This window comes from Oryzias latipes, chromosome 7 (genome assembly GCF_002234675.1).
Source record: "Oryzias latipes chromosome 7, ASM223467v1".
Taxonomy (NCBI): domain Eukaryota; kingdom Metazoa; phylum Chordata; class Actinopteri; order Beloniformes; family Adrianichthyidae; genus Oryzias; species Oryzias latipes.
In genome coordinates, this window is record NC_019865.2 from 19,672,262 (window position 1) to 19,685,219 (window position 12,958).

At 40.7% G+C, this 12,958-nt stretch overlaps 2 protein-coding genes across 9 annotated transcripts in view; one reads left to right on the top strand and one right to left on the bottom strand.

The window, feature by feature from the left end:
• Nucleotides 1–9,727, bottom strand: part of anks1a (ankyrin repeat and sterile alpha motif domain containing 1A) — a 54,921-nt gene extending 45,194 nt beyond the window's left edge. For 6 of the 8 annotated variants that reach the window (XM_023956740.1, XM_023956739.1, XM_023956738.1 and 3 more), the window contains exon 1: nucleotides 9,157–9,727. In XM_023956740.1, coding sequence (XP_023812508.1) covers nucleotides 9,157–9,326 — 170 coding nt within the window. In that variant the 5' untranslated portion in view covers nucleotides 9,327–9,727. The remainder of the gene's footprint in view (nucleotides 1–9,156) is intronic. The other 2 variants (XM_023956741.1, XM_023956742.1) reach the window with 2 other exon arrangements.
• Nucleotides 9,728–10,580: 853 nt separating this feature from the next.
• On the top strand, nucleotides 10,581–12,895 carry taf11 (TATA-box binding protein associated factor 11). The gene is made up of 5 exons (XM_004070821.4): nucleotides 10,581–11,142; nucleotides 12,022–12,152; nucleotides 12,249–12,336; nucleotides 12,420–12,516; nucleotides 12,617–12,895. The coding sequence occupies exons 1-5, from the start codon at nucleotides 10,969–10,971 to the stop codon at nucleotides 12,745–12,747; spliced, it is 621 nt and encodes a 206-aa protein (XP_004070869.3). The 5' UTR covers nucleotides 10,581–10,968; the 3' UTR covers nucleotides 12,748–12,895.
• Nucleotides 12,896–12,958: the final 63 nt, after the last annotated feature.

Below are 12,958 nucleotides of genomic sequence, written 5' to 3' on the forward strand. Positions count from 1 at the left end.
TGAAATACAAACCTTGCAGATCTGTGTTTAGGTTTTAAATCTTACACTAGAAACAATGATTTGGAATATGGTTGAGTTTGGATGAAGCCCTGAGGAAAGAGATGAAAATGTCACACAACACCAGGTAAAGTGTTTATTAAGGCTGCGCGATATGAAGAAAATTCACAATTTGCGATATTAGTGATAATTGTTGCAATGATGATATAATTAGCAATTCATGAATAGCAAAACAACTAAAAAACATAATTTCCATTTCACTGTAACAGTACAGTCTAAAAAAAGAATCGACATAACTTCAATTCAATATTCTCCAAATGGCCCTCGTCTATATAGGAAGCGATTTTTGTGCCGACTTCTGCGATACGCATATTGCACAGCTTGATATTGCGATAACTTGCGTTTTATTGTGCAGGCCTAGTGTTTCCTCTGAGTCCCATGAACAAATTCCTCCTCTGACCCATTTCACAGTTTGACCACACCGACGGGAATAAATCGGAGCCGTGCCACTCATCGTCAACAAAACTGGGTTTGATGACGTGCGCCACTGGCTAAAAGGTGGAAGACACCTTCAGGCACCAAACCATTTGATTTTATTGAAAAAGATGTGCTGCCTCAAATGAGGGAATGTAGCAGAAAAGGGGCAAAAGGGGGAAAAAAAACAACAACACAATCTTGGTAGAGTAGAGCACTGGCAGAAAATAATCTCTAATCCTGCGAACAAAGGAGCATAAAAATAAATATTAGTCACAAAATTGAAGTTATACAAGTAAAGCTAAAGGAAAAAAAACATACTTTAGCAAATTAAGGAATACTTTAGAGTATAAAGTTGCACCACTGTTGTTCACCTTATCTTTTCTCATCAGAACAAACACATTCAAAAACACACTGTAATAATATGTTTCTGTCAAATGTGGGAGTTCAGAGGAGGGAGATTATTTTAGTGACCCATCCCATGGATTTGTTATGTGCAAAAACTCTCCGTCTTGTAAACCAGGTGTTAATCCTCGATACAGGGGATTGTGACAGAGCTGATTTCCTTTGGATCTTTCAAATATTGCTTTTAAGCTTTCACAAACTAAAGCTCTTTCACTCTTTCAGGGTGTAGAAGGAAGGCGCCGGTTAGATTACTGTCTTAATGTTCAAGCATCAGAAGACATAAAAAAACATAATAAAATGTTCTAAAACCTTAAACTTGAAGAGCATCACAGAGTCATCAGAGCCGTCTTAGACCATCACCCAGGTAAAAACCAAGTGCCACTAACTTTGAAGAGAATATTTTGATGGTGTGGCTAACTGGATGAAATCCCCAAGAACATGTTGGTGAAAACATGTTCTAAACATGGAGCTTCATTGTACCCGCGTCATGTTTTGACAGTGATTCTGCAGCTGCTCTGCATTGCTGCTTGGGGGTGGGAAGCCTCAGAAATATGTGAAGCAACAAGAGGGAGTGAGCTTCTGTTGATTAGACACTACAGACAAATCATCACAAAATATTAATAACAAAAAGACCATTGTCGGACAATAAAATGAAATAATAACCTTCATATTGTTGATGTTTAAATATCAATAACCTTCGAACCTGAAAGGAGAAACACTGAGTATAATTCTACATTAATCACATTATTTAAATTCAGGTTTAAAAATGCGCGATTTTATTGATTTCTTGATCCAGTTTGTTTATGTATTCATTCTTGCGTAAAAAAAACACACAAAAAACATGTTTTCACATCTGGAGGTTTTATATTAAACAGTATTAGGACCGCTGGACTTGAGTTTAACTGTGAGTTTAACAAAAGAATGTATGGATTTAGCAGCTAAGAGGCCTGGTGTTAGAGTGACCCTTCTGAGATGTGTGGGTTTCAATCTATGGTTGGGTCATACTAAAGACTCTAGAACAATGGGACAACTAATGTGACAGCCATGGCGCACAGGTAAATAGTCACATGCACCCGCATGGAGGTTGGTTGATCCATATGGGTTGCCCGGGCTGTGGAGGGTTGTACAGAGACGCAACCGCATCTAAAGGGGAGAGCAGGTGTGTCTTGTAATTATCTTGACACTCGCTGAAGATGGAACATACAATTGCCATGTGTATGGTAAATGTATCGTTAAGTATTTGTAAGGCTAATGCAAATAGAGCACACTTATGACCTACTGATGATACTGCTGTATGGTGCCCCCTAACAACGCTCTAGTCCCAACTGCCCTTAAGGCTAGATACGGGGGTGTCTGCAGGCAAAAATGGGCAAACCTGAACAGGGCACACAAGGATAATGTGAACAGCACTTACAGTTCCCTTCAACAGTTCACAACAATGTCTTGGGGGGTGGGGGGTTCAAAAATTAAAAATCTCTACAACACGCCTGCGTCACACTTGCATATACCGAAAAAGCATATACCTTTTTGCTGTTTAGGCTCACAAAGCGGTCTAGAACCATACTATTTTGAGCTGGCAACCTACAGGTTTGCCCACTTTTTGACTGCAGACAGCCGATATCTGGTCAAAAGTTGACCAGAAGGTCACAGATTCAGTTCCCTCCCTGCCAAGTGTCATTGGGCAAGACACTGAACCCAGAATCCTCTGAATAGTGCTTTACCACTATCAGTGTGGGAAGGTTTGTGTCTGTGCTTGGCTGAACGGATGCTAATAAGAGGTAGAAGAACACAAAAGTATTTTTTAATGTGATTTTAAAGACAATGTGGGTTTTTTTGGACACAGAAAAATTAAGAAAACTGAAAAATCTGTGGCTTATATCAAACATTGTATAGAAAGACCCAAAAAAAATGGTTTTAAACCTCCAAAATATCTACTACATTGAAGTGAGCTCTTACAGTTGCATTTAACTGAATGATGTAAAAACAACCCTGTATATGACTGACAATCCAGCAACCCCTTAAACTATTGTAAATGTTTGGATGGTGTCTTGTTTGGTGAGTTTTTTAACTATTTGAGAATCTAATTCAAGCAACCAGAAAAGAATTCTGATTACATATTACTGCCGGTTGGAGAATAGCTATTCCAAACTCTTAAAAACAACCCCAGTAACTGAAGCAGGTATGTTGTAACAAGGAAACGGTTCATGTTCCAGCTCCAGTATGTGAAATCTGATTGAGTCTTCATGACTCATAGCAGCAGACAGCATTTCCTGGTGTGACAGCAGCAGGTGTGAATAATCTGCATATGTCAAACTGCTACAATCAGAAGTCCGGCCAGATCCTGGCAAGATGCAAAATGATGGGCTCTAAAACTATCAGCGGTGGGCTGAAAGACTGGGATGAACATGAAACGGGGAAATGGGATGAGTGAGAAGACAAGGACAGTCTACCAAAACAAAGCATGTCCGTCAACAACTCTCTACACTGACTCACAGCAGATGAACAGCATCGTCTGAAGGAGCCACTCATGTTCAGGTTTTCAAGAGGAATGAGTTGGGTATTTTTAGTTATCCACTTCTAAGAATCTAACTTTTGTGTGATCTTGCTTGCATAGTTGAGAAATGAGTAGCCTGTTATTTTTGAGCAAGTTCTTTTTCTGAATGTAAAACCTGACTTTTGTTTTGCAGAATGAATGTTGGTCTGGTTGTGTTCTGTGGCCACCCTGGCATGTCATGCCATCTTATGTGCCTTTGGTAACACCGACTCTTTTCCAGAGGTTTGTGATTCGTTGAGGACATTTGAAGATTGTCCGAAGTAAAATAAAACATTTAAAAAAGATAATGATGATAATAATCTGTTCTACTTTTTTTAAATCTACATCAGCATGCTAAATGTAGAATGATCAGCCCTGGTTTAAGAGTAAAACTTTGGACAGTGTATTCAAGACAGAGCGAGCCCAGTAGGTGGACAAAAAGACTGTTGAGAGATGGACAAAGAGACAACAGAGCTTAAGACAAGACCATTAAACAGCCGGCAAATCCATGTATGCCTGAACAAATTCAAAGAAGTGTGTCCACATGTCTTCATCTGTTCTAGCACCTTTTCTTTTAAATGGCTTTTGACCCAAAACAACCATATCTCTGCCAGTTTTTCCCATTTTGTAGAGGCAGTGTGTGTTTTGTTGATTTTGATGTCAACTTTTATTCTTAAAACATCACGCAAAGAGAGAATCTGCAAACCAAAGAGACACCAATGGGAATTGAGTGTAAAAACACTGCTTAATGTCAAGTCAGACACTCATTGTTGATGCAACAAGTGTTTTATTCAGACTTTTCCCCCCAAAACAATTCATTTTTGGATTAAAAAGGGTATCTGTGGAACGGAGCAGAGTGCTGGGAACCGCACTTGTCCCGCCCTGCACTCTGTGGAATTCATCACAACTGATGGCCTTCCAGCATGCTTTTCAACACTACACAAACATGTCTTGCAAGTATATGAGGCAAAGCAAAGCATCCCAAACTGAGATCTTTGCGGAATGCCAACATTGCGGTGTTACATTTCTCAGTTACTACTGCTCCCTCTCTCCCTCCCTCCTGGGTTAACCCAGCTAATACTTCTGTCAAGTCAAAAGGTCAAGAGAGAATTACTTGTTTCAGGATTCATGTCCTGCTCGTTTTCTCTCCATGATGAAAAAGAAAAGTCTTAGAAGTCTGTAGAAATGTGTCCTGTACACCTTCAGCGTGCTTGACGATGCTCTTTGGAAAACACAAGATGCACGACGTTGTCAGTTCCTGCATATCATCAGCATATTTTGCCCCCCTCCATCACAGCCTGGGGTGGAATGTCCACAGCTGTTCTTGCTCCAAATCAACATGTACATAAACAAGTATTATGACTTTCATGATAAATGCTTTATCTTCACTTTGTCCTGTTCAAGTGAATGTTTTGGGAAAAAGAACAACGCAGCGTGTACAGACTGTTGGCTGGGATATTTTCTAGCTGCTGTGAAGCACAGCCTGTCATTTGTACACACATTGTCTCCACATTGTAATCCTGTACACACACAGAGGGTTTTTTTTTTTGTTGTTGGTATTGCTATTCATAAAAAGGGCAGTTCTCACACAGTAAATTCTCTCATCCAGCAGCCATCTGACAGCATGGCTCTCCTTAAAGACCAACTTTTAATCTGTTTTAAAAGTGTTTCCAGTGGTCTGTTTATTATGATTATGTCGTTTTTAGCCAAACTCAAAAAACCTGTGTCGTTTTTCTAGGAAGTATTTTCTGTAGAGCAGCAATATTTCTTTAGAAATTCACCTCCGAGTTATGGGTGGGACTATTGGCATGTAGCAACACTCCATGTTGATGAGAGCTCTCTGTTTACACCCTCTCCCGCTAGCTTACAGCCCCTCACAACCCAAAATTAACATTAGCGGTGCAATCAAAATGGCAAGTAATATTGGAGCTATCCAGCCGTACAGTTTTGAGCCAGATGCCAGCTCGGACGAGAAAAACAAAGACGTGCATGAAACTAGCCGTCTACAAGTGGATGCATGAGAATGGAGAGGGGCAGGGAGCTTGTGGCTTGCGGTAGTAGCTTTTACGTCACACTTACAAGCTCTCCAACAGCATTTTTGCTTCTGCCTCTAATTCACTACAATTTGAATAAAAAGAAATACTCAGAAATGCTATTTTAAGATTCATTTTCTTTAAATATGTCCCCTATCATGACCAAAATGCCAGAAGAACATGTTAAAAACACATTTTCATCCCAGTGGGTCTTTAAGGGTGAATTCAGATCCAGTCTGCTTAATTTGGTCCGGATCGAGTCCTGAACCTTGAGTTTGGTCTGTATTCAGACTGCCGTCAAGCGGACTTTCCAGTTCTGGACCACAGCTTGTAAACAAAACCACATGAGTAAAGATCTCTTTGCACATTGGACAAGAATTACAAGGGTGGGGCAAAGCAACCAGAGGCATAAATGATGGAAAGCCTGCGCTTTGCAGTCTTTGTGGGGAAGAGTTCATTCAAACTTGATATTTCACTCACCAATTTTGAACGATTGTATCAACGTCAGGCACAACATTTTTTACTCGCTTTTTCGGTCCGGTGGAGGCACGGAACACGGCGGTTACTGGCAAGAGGACGGCTAAGAAGGAACACTGATAAGTGTTTATCACATTTAGATTGTCAGGAAAACAGTGAGAGGCAATGTTTATCACGTTAAAAGTTGTTTGTAAGAAGTGTTTTCAGCTATGTTAAAATAAATCTGTTGCTACATTCCTACTTTGTTTACATCACGTGACCACCGGCTACGGTGGCCAATTTGGTTCAGCTGTTCTGCTCTGAGAACGGATTGTATTCAGACAGGAATCTCAAAGCGAACTGAATTTCAGTCTAATTGGAAACAAACTGAGACCACCTCCAAAGCCGGGTCAGAGCGGTTCCTGGTCCCATACCAGGGTCCGCTTTGGTGTTTTCAGACTGAAAATTTGTTCCTGATTGTGGGGGGAAACATACTCAGGTTCACTTTATACAAACCAAATGTGTCCAGTCTAAATACACCCTAAGATGATCTATGGAATGATTAAAGTTTAATCAATTGGGATGGTGCCTTTTGCAATGCAAACTGACCAACACGGCTGATAGAAAGAGCATTATTTGAGAAAAATAGATAATTTACATGCCTGCATATTTTAGGCGCTTGTAGGAATACTACTGAGAAAGCGGCACCTTATATTTTGGTTTCCAGCAATAAGACATGATAATGAGCAGACGCCTCAAGGTGGTCCAGCTCCACTGGAATAAAAGCTCAATGTTTCTGTAAAGCTAAAGAGCATGGAAACGGATCAGCACTGGGGTTTTTTTTTTCTCTCTCTCATGTGAATATGAAAAGCATTATTCTATACTTTTGTTATAGGGACAAAGGACATAGCTCTGAAACTGCAAGTCCAGCCTCATTTAGTTAAGCTCTCGGAAAGTTCGTCCAGGACTCCACACATTCTTCTGAGATTTTCTGCTCAGCATGCTGTCCCTCTTCCTGTCAGGGACATTGTCTTTACCTTCAGTCAAATGAATGCAGCTGCTGATTTTGGACAAAATGAGACACAAAGCGCTAGTGACAAACTACATCTGTGCTTACAAATGTGGGTTCAGTTTAGCCAAAGAACTTCAATCAGAAATGTTAAGAAAGTGCTAAAACAGACACTCTACCAGTTTGCATATGCCTCAACAACTCTGCTCAGTTAAGGCTACACACCCCTAGCTCATTTATCAGATCCCCATTGAACACGTTTGGGGCAGCAGTGGTGTTGAACACGTCGGGGTCAGCGTCTATCCCATGGCAACGGCCGCAGAGGGAACCTCCTGGGAAAAGCAGGCATTCATTGGCGGAAAAGAACTGTACGAGCGCCTGCTGACAACAACAACGAAGCAAGTCCCAACACGCACCCCATTCCAGAGCAACAACGCCAAGTCTGGGGAAGATAAACATGAATCGCCCACAAAATGACACATTTTACAGATGATGAGAGATGACAACGAACCAAAGCAAATGGCACGTAGCAGATCTGAAATCATTAAAGAAGAAAATGACAAGATACTTTTTTTTAATGAAAATATGCCAAAAAGCAAATCTTAAGGACGAATCAAATCTCCTCTGACAGGATTACAGCCTTACACTTTCAGCAACGGTGGAAGAATAGATGCCAAACAAAGTTTGACAAGCAACAGCCCCGTGCAGAGGCACACACAAAGCCCCACTCTCCGCTGCCACAGGGGAAATCACTGTAACTCCTTCAGACGTATTGACATTTTCATTATGCAGACTGCATCAAATGTCATCTATAGCATTCACACACACACACACACACACACACACACACCAGACCTCCTTGTGGTCAACAGCCTTCACTCGACCAACAGTCTGTAAGCTGACCATTAGCAACCGGCTTTTCACTCGTCTTTAATTCATTAATGTATCTACATTTTTATTGCCAAACACAGATTCCCTCCAGACACAATAGATGGCAAACAGGCTTGCTGAGTCGCCCCCAAAACCAACAGTGAAAGACGGGTTCAGCTTTTGACTGAACGACATCCCCGAAATTGGATGTGCGATTAGAAAGGTTTAATGTAATTACTCCGAGCACATTGTGCAGTCTCCCCTGAGTAAGTCAGTGATGCAGCACCTCCAGCTCAGCCTCTACACTCCTCCCACTGATGGAGATAGGTAGCATCGCCGTTCCCACGGGGGCAATCAAGTCCTGATGGACAGCCATTTACCTCCCAGGGATCAGTACAGTAATAAAGTGTGCAGAAAGGTGCAGTGCTCAGCCCAGGCGTGGATCGCGGCAAGTGCAATCGCTGTGTCTCACTGTTGCCCGAGGGGCAGGCTTGCATGACTGCAAATGACAGTTCAACAGCAGTTTGTTTCTGCGTTAAGGCTGATCCACCAAAAAGTCCCATGAAACCAGAGGAGGGGAGTGTGAAATAGCACATTAGAAATAAAGGCAGCAAAGGCTTTGATAGCACAGAGAGTATCAGCAAACCAACAATTTTCACAAATAACTCCATTAGGAATATGATTCCTTCCCAGAATGGCACTCACTATAAAGTATCCACGCGTGTGTCCGTCTTTGTGTGTGTGCGTTTTGTCATCTATAATTCAGCATGTGGAGCTAAAGAAGTGAAAATGAGGAGGAAAAAAAAGACTGCTGACCTCAAAGGATTAACTCAATCTCACCAGCATTTGCACACCAAGAACACTCCAGATGTGAATCACCACAAACAAAATGTTTACACCTCATTGATGTCTTCCCCCTGTGACCATAGCCGAAGATCAAACCCTTCCGGCTTCCGTTGACACACCTGGACACAGTGTGGGGTTTCCTTTGGGTTGTGGATAAAGTACTCCCAATAGAAAAAGAAAAAAAAATGTGGGTTTTTTTTTCCTCCTTTGAGTTTTTCAGCCACCACAAAGCAGGTCCAGCAGAATCTATGAATCTCTGACACATGAAACCGGTTTTTTTTCTTCCAAAGAGATGTGGTGTGTTTTTGTTCCAGCTTTTTAAAGATAACTTACATAAATAAAAGCTGCGCGTGCACGTGCCAACAGAAACTGGCAGAAAAATACCAGAGCTGAGTCTGAGCTAACAAAGAAGCTGCTACGTACCGCGCTGCTTTTGGTTGACTAATCCAAAAAATATATGAATAACATCCTCGCCGTTAATGTTTGGCTAGGCAAGAAGAGACAATGCCGTCTCTCGGTTCCCCGCTGCGTACCTGAGCAGGCTGGAGAGCGGGTGAGAGGAGGCACCGTGGCCGCCGCTGTTGGCGCTTCCACCGGTCCCGGACAATCCGCCAGCGGTTTGTCGCTTCCCGGACAAAAGCTTCTCCACCGCCGCCAGGTTTCCCGTACGCGCCGCATCCAGAAGCTCCTGCTCTTTCCCCATTGCTGCTACCAGACGGGGGGAGAAAAAAAAAAAACAGGAGGTGCGGGGAGGAGAAGGAGGGGGGTTGCTTGTAGTAAAATTCCTCTGTGACCCTCTTCTTCTTCTCCCAACCTCAAGTTATTCCTGAGAGCTACTATGCGGCAGGGAACAAAAGCTCCCTCCAACCAGCGGCTCCTTCTGTCCCTCTCCCCGGTGCTGCTGGCGCTCAACGGGCAAAAGTTTCAGTCAGCAGCACGGCACCAACCACCGAGCAAACTTCCTCTGACCAGTCCTCCAAGCGTCGTCCGTCACTTCCTTGAAACTGCCCTTTCTTTCTGCATCTCCAATCCAAAGCTCTTCAGTCAGACACACTCAGATTCCCTACCACCGCCGCCCTTCGCAGATTAATAAAACATATGGACGGGGAAAAGCAACATGGCGCTTGGCAGGATTCTATGAGGACATTGGAGATTGTTTTATTGTTCCGTTACCCCAGTTGGTTTGAAAATCGAGAGCTAATTTTCTAACCGGATAGTGTGCAAATCGCTTACTTTTCAATGAAAAGAAATAGCAATGTGTATATATGAATACATTTAAATGAAATAGACAAATATGTAACCTAATATTTTTTGTTCAAATGAAAATACGACCTTTTCACTACTTTACATTTTTGGAAAATGTCTATTTATTAAAAAAGAAAATTTTTTTAACACTTCACTATTTTTTCAGCTGACCATACAAAATCAAAAACATCATGTTTCCTGTCACATTGTTATTTTAATGTATTGCAATATTTTGTGGAGTTAAAAAAAATTACAGGGACACACGAGTAAGATAAACTATGTTAGAGGTTGCATTGTAAATGATAAATGAACAGCTACAATTATGTAAAATGTAATAATTGTAAGTATTATTTTCTTGACAATATTTGTTGTTGTATTTCCTGCGTAACTTTAGCACAGAGTTTGTTTTTTTTTAACCGTGACAAGGTGGCGTAAAAAAACAATGTTTTGTATGTTCTATTGGTCTTAAAATATTCTAGTTTGGTTTCGTTTTTGCAATTTTCTTCTATTTTGTGTTGAGTTTATACATATATATATATATAGAGAGAGAGAGAGAGAGAGAGAGAGAGAGAGAGAGAGAGAGAGAGAGAGAGAGAGAGAGAGCAATTTGACACATTTTTCATGGACAGTACTAACTTCAACACATTTTGACATAAAAAAAGAAACATTTAACGCCTTGTTAATAAAGTTTATTCAAAACGGAAACGGAAGCACTTGGGTTTTTTTAGGCTATTATTCGATGGTAGATGTTTACCAGGAAAGCTAGCTTATCTTCTTTAGTTTTTTGCCTTTCTATGTAGTACTTATAGTTATTTATCCATTGTTTATGTAGACCTTTTTTCTTTTTGACATAATTACCGGTGTGTGTCGTTTAAGGACCGTAGACTACATTAGTGCACTATAACAGCTAACTATTAGCTGCTAGTGTTGCGGCAAAGGGCTTTGTTGTTGACGTCTCTAGCTAGCTGTAGAGGAACGTGCATGAGATACGCAGTTTTCATCCAGAATTTATTCAAATACGCCGGCTACACAGCTGAAACTAAAGTCTCGTAATAGCTTCTTCGTTGGTGTTTGCAGACTGCTGTTTAGAAACTTAGGTTATGGCAGACCCTGCACGGATAAAGCCGGCAGAAGACAAGTCTGAGAAGGCAGCAGCATCCAAAGGGGAGCCGTGTAAAGAGACGAACATAAAAAATGAAGCCATCGCAAAAGAATCTGCAGACGAAAAGAAAGAGTTGTCCGCACAAGATCCATCCACAAGGGAGGTGAAACATGTGAGTAGAAATGACTGTGTTCAAAAATCCTTTGTGGAAGAAAAAAAATCTAAGCAAAATCTAGATGAGTGGAGAATTATTTAGGTTGTTAGCAGTACAATTGAGGAGAAAGTTACAGTCTAATGCATAGATCTATGGAAGTTTGACATAGACATACAACCAATTCTGGACCAAATCTGTTATCAAAAATTGGGGGGAAACTGATGTAATAAACAATCCACAATATTAATGGTTGTTTAAATATGATACTCGTGTTTTGGTTTTGTGCAGAGAAAAAGAACTTGGTACAATATGTCTTTATTTTCATTTAGAACATTATAGTAATTTTGGAGTCAAATATGTTTGATGCATATTTGAATTAATGGGCTTCAAGGGGTTGAACATTGATTTCCAAGACAATTAAATTGGGACCCAAGGTAAATAACTAGATAAGCCTGAAGAAAAATGTACAAAATCCTGAGTATTTATTAACAATGTTCAAGCAAAATATTTTCATTGAGGAAGTATTTAACTTATGTATTATTTTTATTGTATATACAAAATAAAACTGACTCTTTCTTAGCTTTGACATGCAGTTCATTTTTTAATTATAAAATAACTTTTGATTGACTAAATTTGGTTGAAAAATAAACCCTTCATACTTGATCACATTGGTCTACCATTGCTTTTTTTAAATCCAAGTCTTCTTTTGTTGGGTATGTTAGAGTGTAGCAAACTTACATGTAACGAGCTTCACTTACATCCTCACATTGTATTCTAAATAATTGTGCATTGAACAAACACAACATTAAAAATGGGAAGAAGTACTAAAAATTTAGGAAGGGAAATCCATTAAAGTGTAAGAAGACTTTAATCATGATGGGTTTTTTTTCTGAAAAGGAAGCTGCACCTGGAGATGATGAAGAAGAGGGAACCTCCGGTCAGCCTCCTGCAAAAAGGCTAAAGGTGGAGCCGGATAAGAAAAAGGAGAAAAGGCAGAAAGTTGACGAAGATGAAATACAAAAGATGCAGTAAGACTGCCGTTTTTATTTTTTCCTGAAATATTCCATGGTGCTGTCATCTTTATTAATTTCACCCCGTTTCTTGTTCTTCCTGGATTCTTTTAGAGTTTTGGTGTCTTCTTTTTCTGAAGAGCAACTAAATCGCTATGAAATGTACAGACGCTCTGCCTTCCCCAAGGCGGCCATCAAGAGGGTGAGCTGTCTACAAAAACTAATTCTTTTTCCTCCCAAAAACGTTCTTCTGTCATTCTTGTGGCTTTTTTGGTCGACCTCCAGCTGATCCAGTCAATCACAGGATCGTCAGTTTCCCAGAATGTGGTCATAGCAATGTCTGGTATTGCCAAGGTTTTTGCTGGAGAAATTGTCGAGGAAGGTGAGTGTTTAAGGCAACAAATAGTTTCTAGTATTATGCAGCTTCTATCCATTTTCCTGGAAGCTTAACATTTTTGCGTCTTTTGTTTTTCGATTCACAGCGCTTGATGTTTGTGAGAAGTGGGGGGACACGCCTCCGCTTCAGCCCAAGCACATGAGGGAGGCCGTCCGAAGGCTGAAGAGCAGAGATCAGATTCCCAACACAAAGTATAAGCACATTCTGTTTCACTGAGACCGTTGACCTGTGGGTTAAATGAGGATGCAGGTGATTAAAACAGCCTCAAGAGCCTCTTGTCAAACTCCAGCCACAGAGGCAGGCGGACATTCTTTTTCCAAGGACTAGTTTTTTTGTGTAAATAAAGATTTTACTCTCAAATTTTTTTTGGTACGATTTGGGTTTTAATTTTAAAAAAAAATCCTATGTGGACATAAGCAAAATTGAT